The sequence below is a fragment of the Netta rufina genome (assembly GCF_964035555.1).
Source record: "Netta rufina genome assembly, chromosome: 19".
Lineage (NCBI taxonomy): Eukaryota > Metazoa > Chordata > Aves > Anseriformes > Anatidae > Netta > Netta rufina.
In genome coordinates this window covers 1,442,472-1,468,403 of record NC_140143.1, presented here as the reverse complement: position 1 = coordinate 1,468,403, position 25,932 = coordinate 1,442,472, and the positions used below count along the sequence as shown (strand labels likewise).

The window sequence follows — 25,932 nt, the reverse complement described above, 5'->3', positions numbered from 1 at the left end:
AGCAAGGGGCCTTCGCGAGCCTCCAAACCAGGAGCAGACTCCTCCGGTCAGTTCTTCACTTTGCATTAGCTGTGAGGCCCGAGGACACCAGATTAACATCACGTCACTGTCACCATCTCGTTGATAATTAGAGCGTGACAGGAGACAGGAAAACATCATGCAGATTTCCACACCCCAGCAGTAACATCCCAAGGCACCACCACGTGCGCTCCCCGAGTGGCACAGCCGGGGGACAGGGCGCACGGCCCCAGCAGCCTCACAGCCCTCCACAGCCCCTCGCCCTCAGCCTGGAGAGGAGAGGAGAGACATCCGAGTGGTCAAAACACCACGAGAGGAGCCTCAGACTGGCTGAGCAGAAATAACCAAGCCGTTTTTCCCCCCCCAGTTCTCCCCTCTTCCCAGTGGGGCCATCAGGTTATTAACAAGGCACGATGCGCCGCCGGATTAGCCGCGGACGCCTGTTTGGACGCCTGTTTTACTGCACCGAGCTCCGGGCAGCAGCTTGCAGACAGCAGCCACCCACACACGGCGGCTGGAAGCCAGGAGGAGTGCGTGGTGCCTGGCTGCACCTCTCATCCTGCAGCTTCCAGGCCCCCACCTGAGCTGGATGCAGCCCCAAAGCAGGAGCACGCCGCAAGGCAGCGGCGCACCGGCACCTGTGGGCATCGCCCCGGCGGCCTCTCGGGGGAGGCACAGGCAGAAGAGGCACAAAATCGACTCCTGGCAGCTCGTCTCCAAAGCAGGCAGCACGTCAAGTAAATCTGGGTGAGTCACAGTTTACTCTGATAGCAAGCTGACACGGCGCTGCATTTATAGACGTGTGCACAGATCTTTTCCACGAGCTGCGTGGAAGCAGCCTTCCTCTCCCTGACAGCTCGCCACCCAACCGATTGTAACCTTCTTCTCCTCTTCTCTGTCGTTGTTAATGGCAGGTTTACATTTCACAGCAGAGGCATTAATTTGGGTTCTGCCAGGAGCACGTTCAAAGGCGGGTTTGAAGATCGAGGAACAGCCGAGGAGCAGCCCGTGGCGCTCACCGTGCCCGCAGATGAACGGGGCCTCGTTCAGGTGTTCGGAACAAGCACATGAAGGCGACAGGAGCAAGTCCTGCAGGTGATGGAGACGATGCTTCTCTCCATGGTCCCCAAAAAAAGGGGCACGGAGGGTTCCAGCCGCCTTCCCTGAGCCTTCCAGACCCAGTCTGATGGCAAGCAGGGTGCGGAGGGACGGCTTTGTCACAGCAAGGAAAGGGGCTTGAAATTTCTCCAGCATCCCCAGCACCTTTCAGAGCCTGGAAAGCTCCATCAGCAGCCCCCAAACCCCTCTTTCTGCACAAGTCTTCTGGCTGAACTGCAAACTGCCCCGGCCCAGCAGCACCCTCTGACACCAATGCCATAAAGCAGTGGCCACAGGACAGCCACAGCACCTCAGTCCCATGCCCCAAAACACATCCCCACACATACGAGCACGTCCTTTGGTTAATATTCGAAAGGAAAAACCTCTCCCTACTACAGCAATGAGGATGTGCAGCTAATTAGCTTTCTAGGAGTCGCAAATGAACAGGAAAAGGCGCATTACGAAGGGGAACTTGCGCTGGGCATGTCTCGGAGAAATCAAATTGCATAAGAGGAACTTTTATCCTGATTATAAAATAGCACCGGCAATAAGCCCCAGCACGTTTCCACTGCCTCGTGAGACAATTAACCCGCTAAATTCGGTCTGGGTAAATCAGAGGGGAGAGCTGTGCTGAGAGCTGTGCTACAAGCTGTGCTTTCAGCGTGCTGCAGCCGCTGGGTCTGGGGTCCCCAGCACCCACAGCTGGGCCCCCCACCCTCACAGCTGCTTCCTCTCCATGTATGTGCCACACGTGTACCTACTGGCCCAGGAAAGACCCGATCCCGCTGACTTTCAGCCCAAAAAACGGCCATTTTAAGTAACGTGCACCCACGCCTCGAGCACGCACAGAGGTCTTTGCCACCACGTCCTCGTCCCGTGGATAGCTGAGCTCCCAAGTCCTTCCCAAGAGCGCTCGCCAAAAATAGCTTCAAATTCTGTGCAAAGTGCCCGATCCCAGCCCGCATTCCAAAAAAAGCTTGTGACCATCTCTCTGCTTCGCTGTGTCTGCCCAGGAGGCCAGCAGCACGCCCAGACCCCGCCGTGGCCTCCAGTGAATACACGGATGAGGGGCAGGAGCGCAGCACAGCCACGTTTCGAGAGGGTGAGCAGGATCTGGCCCTTACTGCAGCCACGCACCGCCGCCACCTGCTCCACATCAGGCTCCTCAGCCCTCGCTGCTGTTAAAACCATGAATGCAGCTGCAAACAAGAGCCTGGAAAGCCTCAAAACAGGTACGAAAGGAGCGGTCCCCCCCGGCACTCCGCAGCCAGGAAAAACAAACCCTGCATCTAGCTGACAAGGAAATAAAAAAAAATTGGATGGAGATGGGATTTCCAGGACAGATTTACAGCCCTGGCTCTCCAGACCCTTTTATCCAATCTTTTGTCCTGGAGGCAGCAGCAGGCTCCTGGCTCGGTCACCCGTTAGCTGCTGGCCATCCTGCAGCACTTGCCCAGACCCCAAAAACTGCCCAGACCTCCCCCATAGGGCAGGAACCCCCCCCCCACAGCCTGGTCCCAGAGCTGAGCAGATGTTTCCAAGCCCGACAAAGCCTTGAGGTAGAGGAGATGAAGGCAATTAAGCCTCTTTATCCTATTTAGCACAACGATCCCAAAGCAGAGAGGACGTCAGGCAGACGGGGACGGAAGGAATAATGTGGTTAAGGGGAATGGTTGTGCACAAGGAGTAACGTGGTTATTGGGAACGGGTGCGCACGTGGGCACACGGCTATGGTGAGGGTTTCATCCCTGTGGGATTTATCTCCTGCTGGGGCCAGCTTGCTTCTCGCCCCTATCCTTGCCACCTTCCCTGTTCCACCAGCATCAAGTCTTGGAATTCCTGCTTGCTCCAAGGAGCACTGAAAGGGCAGGGATCCAGAAAAGGCACAAATTAGGGAGTTCCTGCGAGCCACAGCTTTGGCACAGGTGCTGTGCTGTGCCCAGACCCCCGCACCCCACCCAAAGCCCTCTACCTTGGTAGCATCGGAGACCCTCAGACCCAACTCCTGCATGCAGCCCCCCATCGGCCACCCTTCTCCATCCAGAATCCTCCTGGAAATATCAAAAATTCGCTCTATTGCTAAAAATCAGCGCAGGAAGAAGATGATGCTGCAGCATCAGCAGGGCCAGGGGAGGGAAGAGGCAGACAGGTCGTTTGTTAGCGGTTCGTTAGTGGTTTAAGGTATTCCCTGAGACTACAGCAACATCCTCCAGCAGACCCAGACCTGTCCCCAGCTCCCAAACCACCAAATCCAGCACGGCTGGTAAAAGCTTGGCTGAACAGAAAGGAGATGGCCAGCAAAAGGCAGGAGACACCCACTTTTAAAGCTCCTGATGCTCATTTCTTGCTCTCCAAGCACACCCAAATGCCCGATTCTTTTTTTTAGCCTGGGGCCGAGGACAATTTTAGCATTTAGGTAGAGGACAGGAGAACAGCCCTCCGCCAGCAGCGCTGGGGATGTCTCACACTCTATAAACTCCAAAAAGGATGAGCAAACACGCTAAAGGCTTCCAGCAGGGAAGCCGCGGAAAGATAAAGATGTAATAGATTAAATCTGTCCTTTGTAAGGAATTTAATGACTACAGCTGTTCGGCGTCATTACCCACTTTGTCTTGGAGGTTTAACCCTCCCACCGGCCCCGCTCTGCCGCTGAGCAAACATTTGGGTACCAGCAGAGCTGCTCGGCTCCTGCCCCTGCTGCCGTGGGAGCAGGGGAGCGAAGCCTTGCTCCAGCCCCAGAAGCAGCCCCGGGGAGATAAGGGCTCATTAAAAGCTTTTACTACCTGTTGCTATATCGCAAAACAATTACAGAGGAGCGCTAACACGGGGAGCAAGAGCAGCCTGTGGGAGCAGATCCCTTCCTCCTGCCCGCCCGGGTGTCAGCGTGCTCTGGGGGCTCCCCGGCGTCCCCTCACCTCACCTGATTTTAAGGGGAGGAAGAAATAAAATGAAAAGGTGAGATTTTTAACTGATTTAGAAAGGAGCGAGACTGGTTGGAAGCGAACCGCAGCGGCTTAATCCTCAAACTCCAGGAGCTGCACCGGGCTGGGGGCGCAGGGTCCCCCGCTCTGACCAAGGACACGCCGCCAGCCCGGCACGAGTTACGTGGGGCAGGACCCTTTGCATTCGCACAAACTCCTTCAGAGCAGCTCCTGCCCAGCTCGGGGACAGCAGCCCCAGCTCGGGGACAGCCCCCTCACCGCCTGCAGGCTTACGAGCAGATTTAGGAAGCGCTCCTAAGGCACAGGCATTAGGCACAGGGCGTGAATCCTCTCCGCTGCCATCCCTCCTCGCTCCGTCCTGCTCTTTGCAACCCAAGAATTTCACTCCCCACCCGGCACGATTTCCAAATGCACCAGAGGCAGGCAGCAGGAGGAAGAAGCGGGCTGTGTGGTGCAACTCTTTGTCCCTCCTGTTGGGAAAGGGCGGCGTGGGGGCAGCTGATCAAACACACGGCCCCATCCCGCACCTCGGGACGAGGACAAGCGTTGCCACAGCCAGCACGAGACCTCGGGGCTGTGGGGAGCAGCCACCAGAGGCTGCGAGCATCCCCAGCGCTGCTGCTGAGAGGTGCTGAGCCCCACAGCCCAGAGAAAGCTTTGGGAGCCCTGAGAGGAGCGAGGGAACAGGCAGGGAGCCACCAGCAGCCTGCGGAGGGGGTGCAGGCTTTTAGCAGCCTGACACCGCTGGCGTTTCATTTATTTGTTCTTTGCTTTAATGCATCCATTTACACCGGCGCTGACACACGGCAATATCAGGCCATTTTCTTCCTAACCGAGGACACGTTGGGCTACGCCTCTTCGGAGAGGCTCAGAAAGGCAGGGAGCAGGGAAAATTAACACGGCGGCTCCCCCGGGAACAGGGGTCGCCAGCCCCTGCCCCTCCTCAAACAAAAAGCCTCAGCCCCCCCCTTGCTCGTAATCCCACCCGCCACTAAAATCAATCAGGAAATTTTAAAAAGTCCTTTGGAAGTTTGGGAAAACATCCCTGCAGACCAAGCTGTTCCGACGCTCTCAGCCGTGGCAGCCCAACAGCTCCAGGTTTTTATTTTTTAATAATACTCTTCGACGGTGGGATGGTTCATTCAATTCTGAGACACCTAAAGGGCTGGCAGCTCCGCAAATTAAACCTCTGGGCTGAAACAGAAGGTCACACCTGAACTGTTTGCAAAGCGTTGCCAGTGAAAAGAACAAAAGCAGAAGTGTGAAAAAAGAAAAAAAAAGAGGAAAAAAAAAAAAAAACAGCGCAGAGCCTGAAGCTGCAGAGCCACGGGGTCTTGGGGGAAAAAACAGTTTCATTAAGTCTCTGATAGAAACCAATCTGTATCTGACTCCTGTCACGGCAGAAGCTGAAGGAAGCGGAGAAGAGGCAGCTTTCCAGAGAGCCAAGGTTGAGGTTTGGCTGCTCGGGGCCACCAGCAGGGACATCGGTGCCCAGGAGCCAGCAGAGCAGCACCAGGGCCAGCACCGCTGCCCTGAGCCTCACCCCAAAGGGTCCTGGGCTCCTGGGAATGCCCCGAGTTCCCCAAATCCCACCCCTGCAGGAAAACGAGGACATTTTATGGGTTGGGTCACCTCCAGTGGGCACAGAGCAGGCTGAGACCCGCGCGCACTTACCAGCACCGGGATGAGCAGGTCGGCCCCGTACACAAAAGCTGCTCCCAGAACAAAGCCCACGGCCACGGGGAGGAAGGCAAAGGCTCCAAAAGTGCCGGACTCCTCAGCCATCTCGATAGCCGGGGCCAGCAGGGACCAGTAGGAAGCGGCCAGCATGACCTAGGAGACAGAAAGCGAGAGGTGAGAGCCCGGGGACCGCAGCCACCGGGTGCCGAAAATCCCCGCGCTCACCGGCGTGCTGCCTGCATGGCCTCTGCCACCCAGCGGGGCCACTCACAGCAGCTCCCCGACCAAAATAGTCACTGAAAGATGAAGAAGCGATGGTTTTCCATCAGTTTTTTGCACCAAGAGCATTTTTCTTGGCTCCAGCCCGAAGGAGCTGGCAGCCCACACGAGCTCGGTGGGGTGAATTTCTGTGGAATGAGCGCAGCCGCAAGCGTCCTTCCGAAGGACAGCTGGAAAACCTCCCTCACCCTGTCTTGTTTTGCATTTTTCCCTACTTGGTTGTGGTTTTTTTTTTTGGTTCTCCTCCCATCCTCAGCTGCAGGACTGGGTCTGTGACCCCCACCTGTTGGGGGTGAAGCAAATCCTCCCACCCTGTGCCCAGCTCCAGGCTTCTCCACGGAGCAGGAACACACGCAGGCTTGAGCTCATGAAGGAAAAGAAAAAATAAATCAGGTGATGTGCAGAGCCAAAGAGCCATTTCCAAGTTAGATGAGGCCAGGCCGGGGCTTTGCCACGAAGATCTCAGCCTGCAGCAGCTCAGCTGCCAGCGTCCCCTGCCCCCATACCCAAAATCGAGGCAACCACAGCAGAGGGGCGCAGTGAATCCTCTGCCCCTGCACAGCCCCGGGGCACATCCAGCGCCTGGGCACTGCCTGCTGCGGTCACAGCAACCCTGCCAGACCTCCAGGGAGCCAGACACAGCTTTGTACATCGCTTACAGCTGGGAGGGAGAAGGAACTACCCCAAAAAAAACACAGGAGAAACAAGACATGGGATCTGTGGGGCTTTCCAAGCCAGCCCCAGCTCGGAGCAGGGCAGGTTTCAGTACAGCCGGGTGTCCCTGCAGCTGTGGGAGCTCACCGGGACCAGCTCCAGGACCAGTCCCAACGTCAACTTTTGGAGTGCAGGAGGGTGTGAGATCAGCTCTGGGGGTGCGAGCCCACAGCTGGCAGAGGGAGGGGTGCTGAGGGAGGCTGCTCTCACCCCACGGTGCCCGCAGGAGAGGAGCGTAATGAACCTGCTCGCTTTAAATCGCTGTCAGAGGAGCCAGATGCCGACTGCTGGAGACACCAGTCCCCGAGGGGCTGCGTAACTCTCAGCTCGCTGTGAGTAAGAAGAAAAGCAGGCTGTCAAGTTAAACTTAACCACAGCTGTCAAGCTCCGTATTTCAGATGCCACCTCCTCTGAAAAAAAAAAAAAACACCAAAAAAACACACGCCCCAGCATGGAAACACGAGCAACAGGGAGAATTACAGAAGCTGCAGAATGACACCGTCACCTCACGTTAAGAGATCATTTCCCCACGGAAAGCAGAGACCTGGCACCAGCTCCCGTTGCCATTAAGTCAGCACCAAAGCCCCCACCGGCTCCGCTGCTCACAGCCCCCAGAGGATGACACAGCTCTGGGTCCCCCCGAGCCTCGCCAGCTGAAGGAGCAGACATCTCCAGCAGCTTGGTTTGCTGGGGAAGGAGAAATTTATTCCTGCACACCTTGGTTTGGAAGGGAGCGTCCTGACCCTGCTGTTCTGGAGCTCCTGCCCCGTGGCAGAGCCAGCACGGTGACCCCCTGGTCCGGCAGCATCCCTCAGCAGACGATGTTCCCGACGTACCCAGAGGGCTGGGATTCCTGCCAGCGAGCCGACCGAGTGACAGAACCACACTTTAATTACCAAGTCCTTATTTGTGCTGAGCTTTGCCACCACTCCTCACCCCGGTGTGGTTGTTCCACACGTGCTAGGAGGTCACAGGGCACCTACAGCCACCCCGGGGATGGCAGTAAAAGGGTTTTGGTGCAAGGGATGTGCAGGTGAGCTCCGTTTCCCCTTCCTCCCTGCAGAAAAAGCCTGCCTGGGTCCTCCCCGGATCAATAAGACACGAAGCCCTTCCAGCAGAGGACACGATCTCCTGCACCAAGCCTTCCCGTCGCACTGCAGCGCCCACGCTCTGCTCCCATCAGCCAGGAGCAGGGACCTGCAGAGCCCCGGCTGGCACGGGGCTGGGCTCCTCCTGCCAAATCCCATCCGGGCGGCTCAGCAAAGAGCCTCCGTGCTCCAGAGCCGAGATGCACCACACCGTAAATCCACCAGCTCTGGGAAAACAAACCGCGGTTGAGGAGGGAGAGGAGGAGGCAGCTGGGGGTGGAAAGCATCCCTGGGCTGCAGGGAGCCCAAACCCTTCCCTGAAACACCTCAACATAACCAGAGACGGCCGCTTCTCGCGCCCAGCAGCCAGGAGCAAGCAGCGGATTTGTTTTAATTTCCTGGCTCTACCCTAGCCGAGATTCATGAGGCTGAGCGCGGAGAAGCAGGGGCTCAAAACCCAACTGCCTCGTGCCAGCACAGCCTCACACCACCAAAAATGACCAAACCCAGGGCTGTGTCCCCACACCGATGGGGAACCTGGTGGGGAACCCTCCAAGAGGCACCAGGCAGCACCACCCAGGTCTCCATCCACCTCCCCTGCACACCAGCGTCTCCTTCCAGGCGAGGACTCGATGCAGACAGGAATTAAAAGATGCTGCTCCCCCTGCCCAACTCCTTAGCTTGACTTCATTAAGCCTCCAACAACGAGAGGCGGCCTCAGCAGACCCCTGGAAATTACCGATGCTCTTTTAAGCGGCCCTGAAAAGGGAATATTCGAGGCAGACTTGCGTGGCGCGGCGCGAGGAGCGTGTCTTTACGATTTTCTGCTTCACCTGGGACAGAGGAAGAAATCAAAGCGTGACCCAAGACAAGGACCAGCCAGGCGAGGCGGCAGGCAGGCTGCAGCCCCTGGATGTTGGAGGGGAGCACAGCACCCCCAGGATGACGCAGAGCTAACGGGGAACATTTAAAAAAAAAAATCTCATTTAAGAATATCGAGATTTAAGAGAAAAAAAAACAGAATTGCACATCAGATGCCCAAGTAAAGGCTCGTCTCCATGGAAACGTCACCTCGGAGGCTCCCGTGTGCCAAATCCGCCACTTCCAGGGAGGGAACCCAGGCAGAGGGGGCTCGGGGCTCACACCCCCGGGCAGAGTTAGGGGGGAAGGAGCCGAGCATCCACTCCACCCGAGGCACCGTGCCACCAGCCATGCCGGAGGGATTAAAGAAAAGAAGAAAAGTGCAGCTACACCCCAAATCGGGGCACTGCTGCAATTCAACCGTGGTTCCAAGTGGCTCACCCAGAGCTGTCAGCATGCCTGCAGAGCCGAGCTGTGGCTCCCCAAATCCCCAGCACGCCGCACCGCCCGCCTCGAGGTCGCTGGTGTCCCCGTCCCTTCCCTCCTCTTGGTGGTGCAGAAGTTTTTGGTTCAGTCGGGCGTTATCTTGCTGTGAAAGCTCCCGAAATACAAGCAGGGAATCGTTACCAGCAGTAAATGGACCCATTTCACATGTGAACCTGACCTAGGAGAGCATCACACACAGCCCTGGGACCAGGGGCTCGCGGGGACCCTGCGCTGAGCACCAACAGCAGAGAGACCGCGGGTCCCCGACGCGCCCGGAGGTTTGCTGGCTCCAGGAGAAGTTTAAAGAAACTCCACAGGGCAGATTTCGGAGCTCACATCTCGCAGATAAAGAGGAGGTTCAGTTCTATGCCCCCTACCCCAGGGCTCGGAGAAGCAGCCTGCATTGATGTGCGAGAAACCCACATCAAAGAGACTTGAACAGAAGCGTCCGCGTTGAACAGAAATCCCTTACAGCAGGACAAGCAGCCCCTGATCAGAGCAGCTCCACCGGCCGAGGAAACGCTTTTTACGAGATAGAAAAGAGAGAAAACGGTACAAAGAGCTTTCAAAAGAGGCTGCTCCACATCCTGCCCCCCTCCACGCAGCATGCCGGGTGCCCGCAGCCCCCCAGCACCAGAGGGGCGCAGAATCGCACGGCTCCTGCTGCTCCCTGCCAGGATTTTGGAGTCCAGCACGGCCCCTCTGAGCTTTGCTCGGTTGGGGAAGGCTCCAGCTCCTCCACGGGGCTCTTTGCAAAGGCACCAAACACGCCAGAGGCAGGAAAACGCTTGTTATTAAACCTTTCAGGCAAGGACAAGCTGGAGACGCAGAGCGCAGCGGCACCGGGGGGCCGAGCGCAGATTTTGGGACTCCAGTCCCTTATCAGCCAGCAGGCAGAGCGCCACGGGCACATCTGGAACAAATCTAGCAAAAAAAAAAAAGGAAGGCAATTCTTTCTGTTCCACCCTCCAGTGCCTTTGCCACGTCGCTGCTACCCCAGCACTCAGCCCCAGCCTTGTTCCCACAGGGGCAGTGGCACTGCCACCTCCCTCTGCGAGGGTCCTGGCATCAAAGAGGGTTTGCAGAGCCCGTGCTGGGCACAGGCAGCTCCCCCCGACCAGCTTCAGCAGCTCAGGGCTGCGAACGTGACCGAGGAACAGCCCCAAGTCACAGCCTGGGGAGGTCCTGGTGGAGGTTTTCCCCTCCAGACGCCGCAGCGATCCCCCAGAGCTCTCCCTTCCCTTCCCCAGCACGGTGAATACGAGGAAGGAAAGCAAATAAAATGTTTGTAGGACAGCTGCGGGCCACACCTCTGCCACGTGGGGATGAGTCAGGGTCCCCACGGGGCTGCAGGAAGGTGACAGCCCCACGCCATGGTCCAGCACCCCACAGCCATGGGGACAGCGGTGCCACAGCCTGGGCGAGGGGACAGAGGAAGCCCACAGCCCGTGCTGTGCTTGGCAGCACCTCCCTGACCTCGCAGAGGTGGCTCTGACCTGCTCGTAGGGACAAGGGTGCCTCTGGAAGACAGCTCGGAAGGGAAACTGTAAAGGTCCAGAATGGGAAACTCCTAAAACGAGCGATGGATTTCTCAGAGATGAGCTGAGGAGCTGCTGCTGCTGCTGCCTGACTGAATTATTCGTGTCTTCAGCAGGTGACAGCCAGGCTCCAGGAGATCAGTGTTGGGGTTTTGGTGTCTGGGAGCAGGCAGCAAGGAGCCCTGCAAGCACACAGCCCTGCTGCCAGCGGTTAGGGCTCTGTAGGATGGATTTTCCTGCTCCCAGACCAAGGGGCTCTCGGTCTCAGCCTGGAGCCCGGCTGAGTTTCCCCTGCTCCAGGTGCTGGTTGCAGAGCCAGGACCCCGCAGGATCTGGCAGAGCCCTTGGGGCCAGGGGCACCGGGAAGGTGCGGGTCAGAGGGAGGAGATGCCAGGCTGGAAAACAAACCTGGAGCTGCCTCCGACCTCTGCTCGGGATCTCACAGCAGGCAGGAGAGGGCTGGCACGCTGAGAAGTCCGGAGAGCCGCAGCCAAGGCGCTCCAGAACCCATCTTTGGGGCCAGCTCCCCTACAAAGCCTCCTGCAGCTGATCACAGCCCGTGCACGAAGCCAAAAGCCCTCCTCGGGGCCTCCTGCCCGTCCCAATCACACCAGGAGAAATGTTTCAGGAGCCGAAGGAGGTGACAAGAGATAAACCCTGGAGCCAAACCCATCCCGGGCAGCTCAGCACCTTCGTGGCTCTCTCCACCTCCACCCTCGCCCACGAGAGGCTCCAAAACGTGGCAGGACGTGGCCAGCCCCGTGCCCCCCCCCGCTGCCTCCAGCTCGTTTGGTCACCACGAAATGAAAACCCAAGGAGGGACCCCGGGGGAGCACGGAGGAGCAGGAGAGGCGCCGTACTCACCCCCGCAGCAAAGCCCAGGCTCCCATCTAGGATCCGCCTCTGGAACGAGAAGGAAGGCAGAGAGCAGCACTTAGCGAGGGCACAATGGGAGGGGGCACCCCAAAATCGTGCTGGGATCCCATCGGGGGGGAAATTCCCTCTCTCCAGAGTCACCTGCGGGGTGTCCCGGCTGCCCCATAACACATCAACCACCCCAAAACCACCCCTGCTTGCCCCAAAACGCCCCCGCAGGGTGCTGAGACTCCCGGCCAGCTGCACCCCACAGCCCCACATCCCCCCCCCTCGAGGATTTTGTCCCCGCACGCAGCCCGCCCAGCCTCACCCCCGTGGGTTTTGTGGTTTTTTTGTTTCTTTCAGCACTTCACCCTCCCCCCCCAAGGAGGAAAAGCGGCGAGCTGCTGAATAAATCATCACAAGGCAGCCAGAAATAATAAACCCAGCGAGGCGGGGGGGGGGGGGGCTCAATTTTGGAACAGGAGAGGAGCTGAAGATCCCCAGCGGGGGCTGACCTGGGGGGGGTTGATTTAATCCTGCACGGGAGAGGAGCGGGATTCTTTCCTCTCCCTGCCCCGGGGGGCAAAATCAAGCCCCTGGGAGCCAAAATCAAGCCCCTGGGGGCCAAAATCAAGCCTCCAGGGGCCAAAATCAAGCCCCCAGGACCCAAAACCCACCTGCCCGCTGGAGAAGATGAAGACGAGCGCCGAGCCAGCCGCCGTCAGCCCCCAGGTGAGGAGGGTCCCCAGCACCGACTGCAGCACCGGGCCCTGCCCCGGGAGCATGCTGAGCGCAGCGGGAGCCGCAGCCTAAGGAGAGAGGAGGCTCGTCACGAGGAGATCATCGCATTTGGGGTTTTTTTCCCTGAAATTTGGGGGATTTAGGGCCGGCTCAGCGCAGGAGGGGGCCGTGGGCAGGTCCTCCAAACAGCCCTCCAAGCCAAGGCATCCTGGCCCCCACCCAAAAAAAATCCCCAACTCCCCATAGAGTCCCTAGACCCCCAAAATTGAGTCCCTCAGCCCCCCAAAGCGGCCTCCCCAAGTCCCCCAAACCTAGCCCTACAGACCCCCAACCAACTCCCCCAAAACCCAGGGCCTCCCGGCCGCCCCATACAGCCCCCAGCCCCCAAACTGGGTCCCCCAGCCCCCCCAGACAGCCCCCAGCCCCTAAATTAGGTCCCCCAAACCGAGGCCTCTCAGTCCCCCCAAACAGCCCCCAGATACCCCAAAATTGAGTCCCCAAACCAGAACCTCCCAGGCCCCAAATTGGGTCTCCAGCCCCCCAAACAGGCCCCCAGACCCCTCCCAAACAGCCCCTAATCCCCAAATCGGGTCCCCAAAAGCCCCCCCCAGCCCCTCCAAATTGTGTCCCCAACCCAGAGCCTCCCAGTTCCCCCCAAACAGTCCCCAGACCCCAAATTGGGTCCCCAGCCCCCCAAACCCGGCCCCAAACGGCCCCCAGCCCCCAAACAGGCCCCCAGACCCCCCCCAAACAGCCCCTAACCCCCCAAATTGGGTCCCCCAGCCCCCAAATCCAGCCCCAAAACCCTCCCAAACACCTCCCAGCCCCACAAACAGCCCCTAACCCCCCCAAAATTGGACCCCGCAGATCCCCTAAACAGCCCCCAGACCCCAAATTGGGATCCCCAGGCCCCCAAACCCGGCCCCAAACGCCCCCAGCCCCCCAAACAGACCCCAAGCCCCTAATTGGGGCCCTCAGACTCCAAATTGGGGCCCCAAACGCCCCCCAGCCCCCCAAACAGCCCCCCAGGCCCCCCCAAACAGCCCCTAAATCCCAAAATTGGATCCCCCAACCCCCCAAACAGCCCCCAGGCCCCAAACTGAGACCCCCAGGCCCCAAATCGGGGCCCCCAGACCCCAAACCCGGCCCCAACCCCCCCCAAACGCCCCCAGCCCCCCCCAAAACGCCCCCAGCCCCCCCAATGGAGCCTCCCAGGCCCCAAACCCGGCCCCCCAGCCCCCCAAACCCCCCCCTCAGCCCCCAGCTCCCCCTCCCCGCACCCCCAGGCCCGGAGCCCCCCCCCCCAGCCCCGAGACCCCCCCAGGCCCGGCCCCCCCCGCACCTGGTCCCGGCCGCCCCGGCCCCGCCGCCACTTCCGGGTGCGGCCACACGTGGCGCCGCCGCCGCCCCGCCCACCCGGCGGCCGCAGCCAATGGGAGGGAGGCAAGGGGGCGGGCCTCCCCTGCGGCTCTGCGGTTCGGGAGGAGACGGCGGGGAGGGAGCGGCGCGGGCGGGCGGAAAAGGGCGGGCGCGGGGCGGGCGGGCGCGGCAAGGGATAGGGATGGCAAAATGAAGGGCACGAAAATAAAATTTAAAAATTAAAATTAATTAATTAATTAATTAATTTAAAAGAGTCCCCTCGTGTCCCCAGCACAGAGGTCCTCCCGTCCTGCTTGTTATTGACCCGCTTATTAACAGCCTGCATATTAATGAGTCGCCTATTAAAAGCCTGCTTATTAACATATTGCATGTTAATTATCTAATTATTAACATTCGTGATGGCCCGGTTATTAATATATTGCATATCAATGACCTAGCTATTAATAGGCTGCTTATTAATTGCCAGCTTATTATTATCTTGCTTATTAACATCATGCATATTAATTACATGCATATTAGCCGACCGTTCATCAACACTTTGCATGTTAATGACTTACTCATTAACATTCTACATATTAATGAGCCATTTGCTAACATATTGCATATCAATGACTCAGTTGTTAATATTCTGCTTATTAATTATCAGTTTGTTGACATCCTGCTTAATAATGCCCTGCTTGATAATGAATAATGAATGATTACCCTGCATACTAATTACTTTATTATTAACAGCCTGCTTATTAACGACCCCACTTATCAACATCATACATATTAATGACCTGCTTATTAACATAGTGTGTATTAATGACCCAGTTATTAACATATTGCAGATCAATGACCCGGTTATTAGCAGTTTGCTTATTAATTACCAGCTCATTAACATCCTGCTCATTAACGACCCACTTAATGAGGGGACACCAGGAGGTCCCTTCCCAAAGGGTGACCGCCAGCAGCCCCCCTCCTGCCCTGCCTGCCCCGAGGGGTCCCTTGGGCTGGGACCAGCCGGGCACCCCACTCATTGCGCATTACCCAGAGACCCTAAAACCCGTTTTATGGCACCAAAAGGGGCTCCAACCCCACGCCAAACCCTCGGTGCCAGCCGTGTGGATTTAATGCGCCCAGCCCTCCGAAAAGCTGCTCACAGCAGGGAAAGACACCAACAAGAGGAGAGATTTCAGGCCCCGGCTGCCAAAGGCTCGGGGTTTCTCGTTAGGATTCACAACAAACGTCTGCAGCCCGGACCCGAGCCCCTCGGCGGGGATCGATAAAGTCATTACGGAGAGAAAAAATGGAAGGGGAAAAGGGGAGAGGAGGAGGGAGGCGAGGAGCCGGCTGCGGGGAGGAGGAGGAAGAGGAGGAAGGGCGAGGGCAGTGGGGCTGCACGGCCCCGCTGCACACCCTACAAACGGCCTCATTTCGGGTACGTGAGCAGGGTCCTTCCCTCCACAGCACGGGACGTGCCAGCTGGGGAGGAGAAGGACGAGATTTGCACCCCCAGGGACACGTTCAAAAAAAGGGTTTGGCGAGCTGCCCCAGCATTTTTGCCCTCGATTAACAAGAAAAAAAAAAAAAAAGGAGAAAACCCCAGGAGGGCTCCGGGTAGGGGCACGCCGACTGCTGGCACCGCTGCCGCCTCCCATCCCGGGGGCTCGGCACAACCTCTGCCCCCCTGCCCCATGCCCTGGGGGGGGGTCCCCGCTGCCCTCCCTGCGGATCGGGGCGAGAGGTCGCTTCGCCCTCTCCCTCCGTTGGCAGCCAAACCCTCGGTGCCTCTCCACGCTCGTTTCCAGGCCAGGGGTTGAGAGCGCTGTGGTTTTTTTTTTTTGTTTTTTTTTTTTTTTTTACAGAACAGCTGGGAATGGGTGGCAGGAGGCTCGGAGGGGTTTTAGGAGCCGCTTTGTGGTCACCTAATCCCCGTGGCCTCGTCCCGAGGCACTCGGGGTGGTGTGGGAAGGGGCCGTGCGTCTCTCCCCAGCCCGCCCCTGCCACTAAATGGCTTTTCAGCACCGTGGATGCTTCCCAAACCGAGGGACAAAGAGGAGTTGATCTGCCAGCCCCGAACCAGCTGCCGGGCTAAGGCAGCGTCTCTCCAAACCGGGGACCACCCAGAGGTACGGCGCAGACCCTACGCCAGGCTCAACCTCAAGGCTAAATCGAGGCGGATTCAAAAAAAAAATAAGACCTCCAGCAGCCCCCAGCACGGCTTCCTGATTCAGTTAGCTGCTGCCACACGCCTCGCTAGACAGATCCCAGCTCCGAGCAGCTCCTCGGTGCAGACTGGCCCTTCACTTCATTAGTCGGTGTGTTTTTTTGCTGTTTGTTTTGCCTTTTTTTTTTTTTTTTCTTAATGATCAGGTCTGGTTTTTAGCCGAGGGAGCTGGGTGGATTATAATTCACGCAACTGCCCGGCTCCTGCCTCCAGCGCCAGAGCAGAGGGGTCGGGAAGCAGAGAGGAGCCGCGGGGACATGGGGCGAGGGTGCTGAGGCCGTGGTGCTTGGAGGAACCCCGAAGACAACCCCGCTCGGAGGCAACCCCAAAATCTGCCCCCTCGCTCAGCCCCAGCCTTCCCACCTGGGCACGGAGGGAAGGGCACGGCCAGGACATCCCTTGTGGGCACGCAAAGCAGCGGGGAGAAAACAACCCTGAAAAGGTCACGAGGTGTCAAAGCCCTCTCCTGTGCCACGCCAGGGCTCTGCGCTCCCTGCTCCTGGGTGCCGGGGAGCATCCCTGCTCTGCCTGCACCTCTCCTGGGGAAGGGCACGGCTGGGGGCACACAGGGACACTCATCAGGGGGCAACGAGGGGCTGGCAACCCCCAGGGAGCTGCCCTCGGTGGCACAAAGAGACCCCAAAACCCCAAGGGGAGCACCCCACGGAGACCCCACCGCCCATCGCACCCGCCGGGCCGTCTCTCCACATCCTCCCTCCTTCCACGCTTTCACTGGGACATTAATTTCCACGTTATTTATTCTGGTGGGAGCTCTTTCCAGCCTCCGAAAGATTTATGAGGCCGATAATGATTCTTGCTCTTGCTCCAAGACCCTGTGCCTTCGGATCCACCTCTGGAAGCGGGTGGCTAAGTGCAAGTGAGACCCCCCCAGCCCCTCGTGCTGCAATCAGCAGCCTTGCTCCCGGCTCTTTGTTTTAAGTCACTCTTAATTTCCTGCTCTCTATTTTCCCTGTGATAAACGATGGAAAGATGCGGAGGGGGGAAGGAATCGCTATTATTTAATTGCTTTCAAACCTCAAACAAACCAGAGCAGGGGTTATCTCACCCCGAGCTCTCTCGTTGGCCTTCCTCCTCCAGCCGTCGTTACTGGGTAACTGCAGCGGGGCAGGCTGTGGCAGCCACCACCTGCACTGCACGAGCCCCAGTTTCCATGCGGAGCCCCCAGAGCCGTGGCTGGTCCTCGCCCACCTCTCCCAGGCCAGCTGGGAGCTGCCTCCCCTCCCCTTTGGTCGCAAGGTGCAAAATCGTGGGGCAAAGACACTCCTGGCACCCCGAGAGACGTGAGGACCTCATGCACTTGGTGTGGCACAAGTTCCAGCGAGGTGACAGCGTGGTTGTCACCTTGTCCCTCCCTCCCAGTGCCCCTGGAGGTGCTGAGCCCCCTGCACCACCACCAGAACCATCAAGAACCAGTTCCTGGAGCAGACGCGGGGCACGGAGCTCGCCGGCTTTGGGCACCCTTCACCGTGCCAGCAGCGATCAGAGGAGCAAAACCCAGCACGGCCCGGCCGGGAGCTCCTCTGGGAGGGGGCTGCAGCACCCAGAGCCGTGGAAAGCTGCGGTGGCACCGCGGGGCTGGTAGGGCAGGGGGGGCGCAGCAGGGTGGGCGCAGCACCGGGCATCCTCGAACATCACCGGGCAGCACCCGAGCAGCACCGGGTAACACCGGGAAGCGTGGGCAGGGTGAGCATCCCCGGGTAGCACCGAGCATCCTCGAGCATCCCCGGGCAGCACCGGGCAGGGCTGTCCCCGCCCCGGCCCCACGGAGCCGCCCCACGCGGGGCGGGGCGCAGCCGGTGCGCTGGGTCCGGCGGCGGAGCCGCACCGGGAAAGGCTGCGCGGAGCCGAGCGCTGCGGAGCGGAGCGGAGCCCATCGGGGTGCGGAGCGCTGCGGAGCGCTGCGGAGCGGAGGGCGCTGCCGGTGCCTCCCCGGTGCCCCCCCGGGCCGGGGCAGGGCGGCGGGGAGGAGGTGAGAGGAGAGGGGAGAGCCTCGCCGCCCCCTCCACCGGGTACCCCCTGGCACGGTACCGGGGAGGTGGTCGCCCCCCGGCTCAGCACCCCGAGGCTCAGCACCCCCCTTGGGTGGCTGCAGAGGCAGGGAGCCGGCGGGCGATGCGCGGAGCCGCGGCTGGGAGCGGAGGGAGCGCGGTGCGGGGCTGGGGCTGCGGTTGGGGCATCCCCGCACCCCCGAGCGCAGCCTCCCCGGGGGCTGCCGGGGCTCGGTTCCCCCTCCCCGGGTTGCGGTGGGGTTGGATCCTCCTCGGTTCCTGCCTAAGAGGAAGGTTTTTTTTATCCTCCCCGTCGCCCCGCGTTGGGCAGCAGCTCCACGCCCCCGGGGCGCAGCAGCCGTATTTTAGGGGTCGGGAGGAGTCCGGAGCCGCTGGGGTGAGGAGGAGCCGCGGTGTGCCCCGGGCAGAGCCCTCGGTGCCGCACGGGCGCCGGGGGGGAGGAGAGGTGGGGGAGCCCGGCTGGGGAAAGCTCCTCCGGGGAGCATCTCTCCCCTAGAGCTCGGCAGCGGGATGGGCGCATCCTCCCCAGGAATCCCTTCATTTGCACTTCTTCCCTCCTTTCTAGAATCTTCTCCTTAATCCCCAAAGGGAAGGGGAGATGCCATCTGGGCTCCTCTGAACCACCCGCGCCCGGCGGAGCCATGGAGCTGGAATTCGAGCTGCCCAACGCCACCGCCTTCTGGTTCTCCCCGGCCTCCCCGTTCGACAACTTCTCGGTGGAGGCGCCCGCCAACGCCTCGCAGAACGCCACCGGCCAGCACTTCGACCTGACCAGCAACGCCATCCTCACCTTCATCTACTTCGTGGTCTGCATCGTGGGGCTGTGCGGCAACACGCTGGTGATATACGTCATCCTCCGCTACGCCAAGATGAAGACCATCACCAACATCTACATCCTCAACCTGGCCATCGCCGACGAGCTCTTCATGCTGGGGCTGCCCTTCCTGGCCATGCAGGTGGCCCTGGTGCACTGGCCCTTTGGCAAAGCCATCTGCAGGGTGGTCATGACGGTGGACGGGATCAACCAGTTCACCAGTATCTTCTGCCTGACGGTGATGAGCGTCGACCGGTACCTGGCCGTTGTCCATCCCATTAAATCGGCCAAGTGGAGGCGGCCCAGGACAGCCAAAATGATCAACGTGGCCGTCTGGGGTGTCTCCCTGCTGGTGATCATGCCCATCATGATTTATGCCGGGGTGCAGCACAACCACGGCAGGAGTAGCTGCACCATCATCTGGCCGGGGGAGTCGGGCGCCTGGTACACGGGCTTCATCATCTACGCCTTCATCCTGGGCTTCCTGGTGCCTCTCACCATCATCTGCCTTTGCTACTTGTTCATCATCATCAAAGTCAAGTCCTCGGGCATCAGAGTGGGCTCCTCCAAGAGGAAAAAGTCCGAGAAGAAAGTCACCAGGATGGTCTCCATCGTGGTCGCTGTCTTCATCTTCTGCTGGCTCCCCTTCTACATCTTCAACGTCTCCTCCGTCTCCGTCCTCATCGTGCCCACGCCCGTCCTCAAGGGCATGTTCGACTTCGTCGTGGTCCTCAGCTATGCCAACAGCTGCGCCAACCCCATCCTTTACGCCTTCCTCTCCGACAACTTCAAGAAGAGCTTTCAGAACGTCCTCTGCCTGGTGAAGGTCAGCGGCATGGACGACGCTGACCGCAGCGACAGCAAGCAGGACAAGTCCAGGCTCAACGAGACCACGGAAACCCAAAGGACCCTGCTCAACGGTGACCTGCAGACGAGCATCTGAGGGGCCGGCGGCGTTGTCCCCTGCTCGCTCTCCTCTCCCCACTTGCTCCCAGCTGCAGCAGGGCAGCGGCACGCAGGGAGTCAGGGGGTGGCAGCGCGCACGCCGGAGGGCCGGGTGTCCTCCCGAGCTGCTGGCGGGCTGGCTCGTCGGGGCTGGGAAGGATTCGGTTCTGAGGAGCTGCCTCGCCAGGAGCACAAAGACAACTCGCAGCAATCCCCACGGGGCAGCGCGCGTTTCAACACCGAAGTGCCACCGCGGGGCCGCAGCCATCGCGGGGGTGGCTCCGCCGGCTCCTCCTCTGGCGTGACCCTCGGGGCTGAAGCCACCTCTGGGTGCTGTGCCCCGGGACGGGTGCTTGCACCTGGACACACACCCTGCAGCCTGCCCGGGCTGAGCCCTGCGTGCACGGGGGGGGTGACCCGAGGAGGTGCCACCGCGTGGATGCGCCGAGACCCGGCGGGAGCTGCGTGGGCGTGCTGCGCTCCTGCAGTCCCCAAGGAGAGGAGGATGTTTGGGGTTGCACTTTGCCCAGCTTGTCACTCACTCAGCCACGTCCCCCGAAGCCTCCCTGCTGCCATTTGACTGCGTCTTTTGTAGAAGGGGTCCTGCAGGACGGAGGCAGCCGCCCCGAGGGACGCAGCCACCCCGAGGGACGCAGCCGCCCTGTGCCCCCCGCTGCAGGACAGCCCCTGCCCTCCTCCCTGCCGTGACGTCGCCTTCCCGCAGGTTTTCTCCTGGGGTGGAGGATTTCCCCGTTTTTCCCTCGTTTCACCTGGAGCCGTTCACATCAGCCTCTGGCTGCGCCGCTGGCCCGAAACCGCTGCTGTCCCTGGTGCGCCCTGGGCAGGGTGGCTGGGTAGGAAATCCTCAGCGAAGCACCGGGGGGGTTGGAGAGCCCTGCTGCAGGCTGCTGTTCGTCCCCGTCCCGCTGCTGATGGCTTCTGGGGCTTGTCCTGCTGCTGCCGTGGCTCCGGGGGCTGGGGACACCGCCCCTGCTCCTCCCAGGCACATCAGGAAGGAGGAGGGGGTGATGGAGACTGATGGAGAAGACGGGCGACAGGTCAGGGGGCGCTGGGGACTCAACCCAAACCTTCAGCCGAGCCAAAGGGAGCGGCAGAGCAGGTGACACGGAGCTGAAGGAGAAAGCCCTGGAGGAGAGCCCCCAGCCTGTCACCCCCCCTACGGGATGGCTGCTCCTGTCCCCGTGCCCCAGGGGTGACAGCAAGGACCCACGTCGCTGCCGGGTGCACGTCCTGCAGGTAACTGCACGGGGAGGGGGACAGCAGCTTCCCCGGGGGGGCTTCCAGCACAAAGCCCTGAGGAGGAGCAGGGCGCAGGGTGAGGGGGTGGCGGGTCTGGGCTGGGTGCTCGGGGCAGAGCCAGCCCCAGCCCACCACCACGTGTCCCCCCCTGCGGCAGGGGGACCCGGGGGTCCCAAAGGCTCCGCTCAGGCACCGAAGCAGCAATTAGAGCCCAGCGCCTGCTGAGTTTAGCTGTTCAGGAATGTCCCGGAGCAGCCGCTCTGCCCCTGCCCACGCCTGGGGTCAGCACGCAGAGCCCTGCAGAGCCCCAGCAGGAGGGAAGGCGCTGGGGTAACCTCAGCACCTGGGAACGCAGCCATTTAGGAGGAAGGAACCCTCCAGTCCCACACCCCCTGCCCGTGGGACCCAGGAGCCCCCACCTCGTGCTACAAAGGAGAAGGGCAGGGGGACAGGGGGCAAGGAGGAGCATTCCCACCAGGTGCCGCCTGTTTTGGGGTGCCACCTTGCTCGGTGCACACCCCCAGGCCATGCTCCAGCAGTGCCAGCTCCAAATTTTCCTCTTTCTTTCCCCCTGCAGCGAGTCTCCCCCCATGGAGCATCACCCCCATCCTGCAGGGCCACCCCGCCACCCTTCAGCATCCCCCCAAAACCCCCCGGGAGCTTTGTGCTCTGCAGGGCACAAAGCAGCGCCTCGTCAGCATTTATTTGCTCCTAACCCTTCACCTCCTGCTCCCAGGGACGTGCAGAGGCTCTGCGTGGGCTTAGCGCTGAGCAGGCGCTGGCGCTGGGCTGCTGGCAGCCGCTCCCGTCCCTGCCACGGCTCCCTTAGGGCGTGTGGAAAGCCACAGCGAGAGCCAGGCTGCCCCTGTGGGATTAAAACCAGCAGCATGGCATCAGAAAATACGGGATCGGGATCGCCGGGGCTGGGCGCAGCCGCTGGCAGGATGAGGCTTTAGTGGCAGAGCATCGTCCCCAGGTGAGACGTGGAGAGGATGCTTTGTGCCCAGGGCAGCTCTGCCCTGGCGCACACCCACCCCAGCAGCAGCTCGGAGCTGTGGAAATGGGGCTTGAGCTGCTGCTTGTGCTCAGGTCTGCCCTGCATGAGGGAGCTGAAATACCCCAGTTCCCTCCTTGGCACCCAGGGGACCTCGTGGGATGGGGGTAACGGGGCAGCAGGCGAGGAATAAGGGACATGGGACACTGCCGTGGGCTCCCCAGAGGTCACCCCAGCTGGGCTGCGTGGGGCAGAGCATGAGGAACCTCCCGGGCACTGCTGGGGCCCCAGGGCTCGAGCAGGGGAAAACACAAAGCAAAACAAGCCCGTGTTGGCAGGGAGAGCAGGAGAGGGAGCCGCAGGCGCTGCCCAGCACTCGCAGTAAAAGCAGGTGAATAAAAGCTGCTGCCGGGTCCTCACCGGCTAATCACCAGCGGCACCGCTATCGAAGTTTTCCTTCTCAGCCACTTGAATTTAGTGGGAACTTGACCTCGTATCGGATCTGTTGAGAACAGCCTCGCAGGGCTGCCAGCGGCGTGGGGAGAGATCTCTGCTGGTTCATTTCGGAGCGGAGAGGTTGCTCCTGTGAGTGCTGGAGCAGCCCCGCTGCCCCTTCACATGCAGATTGCCCCCAGGCAAGCAAGATTAATTACGGCTCTGGGCTTTATCCCAGACTGGAGGCGATGGGAAACAGAGTCCTTGTGTCCTGTGGTGCCTCTGTGTGTCCTAGTGTCCTGTAGTGCACCCAGGGGACCAAAATCTCGGTGCTGTGGCTGTGCCCAGCATCGCCCAGGGTGCTCGCTGGGACAGATCCTGGCTCCTTGCACCACAATGGGCAGTTCTCCCCGCTGCTTTCCAGCCAGCTCCAGGCAGGGAGAGGCTGCCTGCAGACCTGCAGCCTTCCTTTGGCATCGCTACAGCTCCTGACACCAGCACCAAAGCTGCCCTGGACTTCTTTGCTGGGAACACCGACAGCACTTGCTCCCCAAACTTGTGCCAGAAGGACGCGGGGTTCAATGCAAGAGGCTGTCCGCAGCCCCCAGGGCTGTGGGAGGGGGGCACTGGGGGGTCCTGCAGCCCTGATGGCCCCTGCACAGGCCTGAGACGCAGCTCGTGCTTTGCTCCCGAGGTCGTTTCAGCTCTCGCTGTGAACAAGCTGACTTCAGACTGCTCAGGGGGAGCCTGCATCCTGCCCCCCGACCGCAACCCCTGCCCCGGGCTGCGCACAGGGAGATCACCGGCAAGGCTACAGCAAAGGGACACTGCAGACCCCAACCGTGACCCCCCCCCCTCCAGCCCTAGGTCTGAAAAGCAAGCTGCTGCTCGTGGTCCTGAGACATCTCTGCCCTTCTCTGCCTGCCTGCGGTCCCCAGCTCGTGCCTCCTGCTGGATTTCCCCCTGCTGGCTCCAGGACTGCAAAAAGGACGAGCAGGAGGACACGGCTGGGATCGGGGGAACCTGCTCGGTCTGACCACGAGGGACACAAAGCCTGGACACCCAGCCCACGCTGCGCGGTCGGGAGGGAAGGGCCGGGTGACTGTACATATGTGTATATAGCAGACACGCCAGCAGAGCGTTTTGGCATCACTGATGCTGTAGAGACACTCCACACCCCCGTTCTGCTGCGTGTGCCACCACCAGCATCCAGCAGAGAGTCAGACCGAGCCCTTTGGGGTTCCCTGGCTCCTCGGTGGGGTTCCTTCAGCCTGCACCAAGCAGAAGGGCCCGTGGAAGCTGCTGCCGTGCTGAGAGGCGACACCAGCAAGGAAAAGAGCTTCACCCCTTGCTAAATGCGGGGCCTTTCCCTGCCAAGCTGGGGCTCCAGCGATGGGGAGCGTCCCCCCACAGCGCTGTGCTGCCCACATCGTGTACATAATCCCCCCCCCGTACCTATATCTGTGCTCTGTGTGGTGTGCGTGGGTCTGGTGTAAGACATTGCGACTGGAACATGATGGAGAGCGGGTCTGCTTTGAGCCTTTTTCTTCCCAGTAATGTGCTTGGAGCTGAGCCTTCGCGCTGTCAGTCTCACAGGGAAGGAGACGCTGAGGGGGGTGGGAGGGAAGTAAAGGTTTTCCTACGGTTTCTGAATTTCTGTGCATGTGTCAGAGCTGGGTGGGAGCCGTGTAGGTACAGGGGGGCTTGGAATCCTCCCTGGAGGACGAAAGGCACCAAACCCGGAGCCTCACCAAGGGACTGTGCACCCGCAGACCCCTCCAGCTGCCCCCCACACCCGTTGTGCTCCAACACCCTCAGCAGGAGAGCTGGGTTTGCCCCAAAAGCTCAGGATCGCTCCAGGTCAGCACAAACTCAGAGCACCTGAGGTGCAGATACGTCTGTGCCAGCACCAACCACTAAACCCGACGGGTCACAGGCGGAGAGTGAGGACAAAGAGCTGCGAGGGCAGCGGGTGGCAGCAGCTCGCTGTGGAGAGCTGAAAGGCAAAAACTGGTCTGCGAGGTGGCAGCAGCCCCCGTGCTGCTTCTGGAGAGATCAGAGAGCAAATCGCCACCACCAGAGAGTTAATCTACTGGAGCAAACAGCACCGGGAGGGGGTGCGAGCGCATTAGCGGGTGTGCTTGGAGACAAGGTGTATTACCAGGGAAACACAGGGCCTTTACTGCAGACCTATAGAAATCGGCTCCATGATAAACTGTGGAAGTCCAGATCGCTGCAGCCAGCAGCACAGGCCAGCTTTGCCATCAACATTTATCATAAAAAAAAATAATAAAAAAAAAATCAAAACAACATGATTTACGCACACACACCATTTGCAACACAAACGCTGTTTCACAAGATTTGGGTAAAAAACATAATAAAATAAAATAAGCAAAATTATCAGCACCAACAGCATCTCTGCCAAGACCACGCACTCTCATTCCAGGACACGAGCAGCACCTGTACAGCTGGGGTTAGGGTTAGGGTTTCCTGGGGACCCTAGGGTTAGGGTTAGGGCTTCTGACGAGCCCAGTGTGGGCAAGCAGTACCATGCCGCTGCCCTGCCCCTCGAGATCTGTTTCCTGCAGGTGGCTGGGGCAGGATTTTCCTCCACAAATGAGGATTTCTAAGCAAGCTGTTGCTGTGCCTCCCGCATTAGAGCTGACTGAGTCAGTGTCAGGCGCCAAATGTTGGCTGCGGGGAGTTTTTCTGGTCAGATTTATGTATAACTATAGATACGCAGGCAGGACGTGCTCAGAGACGTATCTAGGTTACCGTCAGAAAACATTAAATCTTCACGAGAGTGCTGGTACGAGAAAGCCAACAACTGCCCTGGGAAGATTTCGCAAACCCAAAAATAAAAAATTAAAGCGTGCGCTGATTTCGTTCTGCCTCCACAGGCTGGGGACGGGAGATGATACCAAGCGCACGTGCTTCAGCTCGCAGCTATGTAAAGAAGAGAGGCAGGGGGAGGAAAAAAAGGGGAAAAAAGGGAAAAAAAAGAGTCTGATCAGAGGGGGCCTTTGTGCTTCCGAGTGGTACGTGGCAGGTGTGCCACCTCCACACACACACACAGTTTGACACAGCGTGATCTTGCCAGACCTGTAAGCGACGCTTATTAAAACGCAAACACATTTATTTATTAAAACACGTTTATTTATTAAAAACACTTTTATTTGAAAGCCCGGTGCGCCCAGCAGGGCCTCAGACCCGCCCCCCCCCAGCAAGCAGCTCTGCCCTCACAGCTGCTCGGGAGGGGCCCTGGAGCTCAACCCGGGCCGTGCCGTGCCGCGGGCTCCACCTAGCGCTGCTCGGGAGCCCCGAGCTCGGGGCCGGGACCGGGACCGAGCCCGGTTCCCGGGAGAGCCCCGGGCCCGGGCCGGGCCTGCCCGTGAGCCCCCCCCAGGGCAGCGGGGCCAGGCCCGTAGCGCACCCCTGGGCTGAGCGAACCGACCCCAGCCCCGAGTTCTGGGTTTGCAGAGCGGGACTGACACCCGCAGGCCGCGGAGGCGAGCTGGTTTGGTGCGAAAACCGGAAAAAACGGGCAAAACGCTGCGGTTCT

The 25,932-nt window shown here is 60.0% G+C and overlaps 2 protein-coding genes across 2 annotated transcripts in view; one reads left to right on the top strand and one right to left on the bottom strand.

Moving 5' to 3' along the window:
* Positions 1–13,691, bottom strand: part of SLC39A11 (solute carrier family 39 member 11) — a 77,717-nt gene extending 64,026 nt beyond the window's left edge. Inside the window, exons 1-4 of the mRNA XM_084298441.1 lie at positions 13,646–13,691; positions 12,240–12,371; positions 11,569–11,607; positions 5,733–5,891 (exon numbers count right to left, since the gene is read on the bottom strand). Coding sequence (XP_084154567.1) covers positions 5,733–5,891; positions 11,569–11,607; positions 12,240–12,347 — 306 coding nt within the window. The 5' untranslated portion in view covers positions 12,348–12,371; positions 13,646–13,691. The remainder of the gene's footprint in view (positions 1–5,732; positions 5,892–11,568; positions 11,608–12,239; positions 12,372–13,645) is intronic.
* Positions 13,692–18,563: 4,872 nt separating this feature from the next.
* On the top strand, positions 18,564–19,679 carry SSTR2 (somatostatin receptor 2; the record flags this gene model as incomplete). Its single annotated transcript, XM_084298301.1, has 1 exon — positions 18,564–19,679. One exon carries the CDS (start codon positions 18,564–18,566, stop codon positions 19,677–19,679), a length of 1,116 nt encoding a protein of 371 aa, XP_084154427.1.
* Between the last annotated feature and the right edge of the window lie 6,253 nt (positions 19,680–25,932).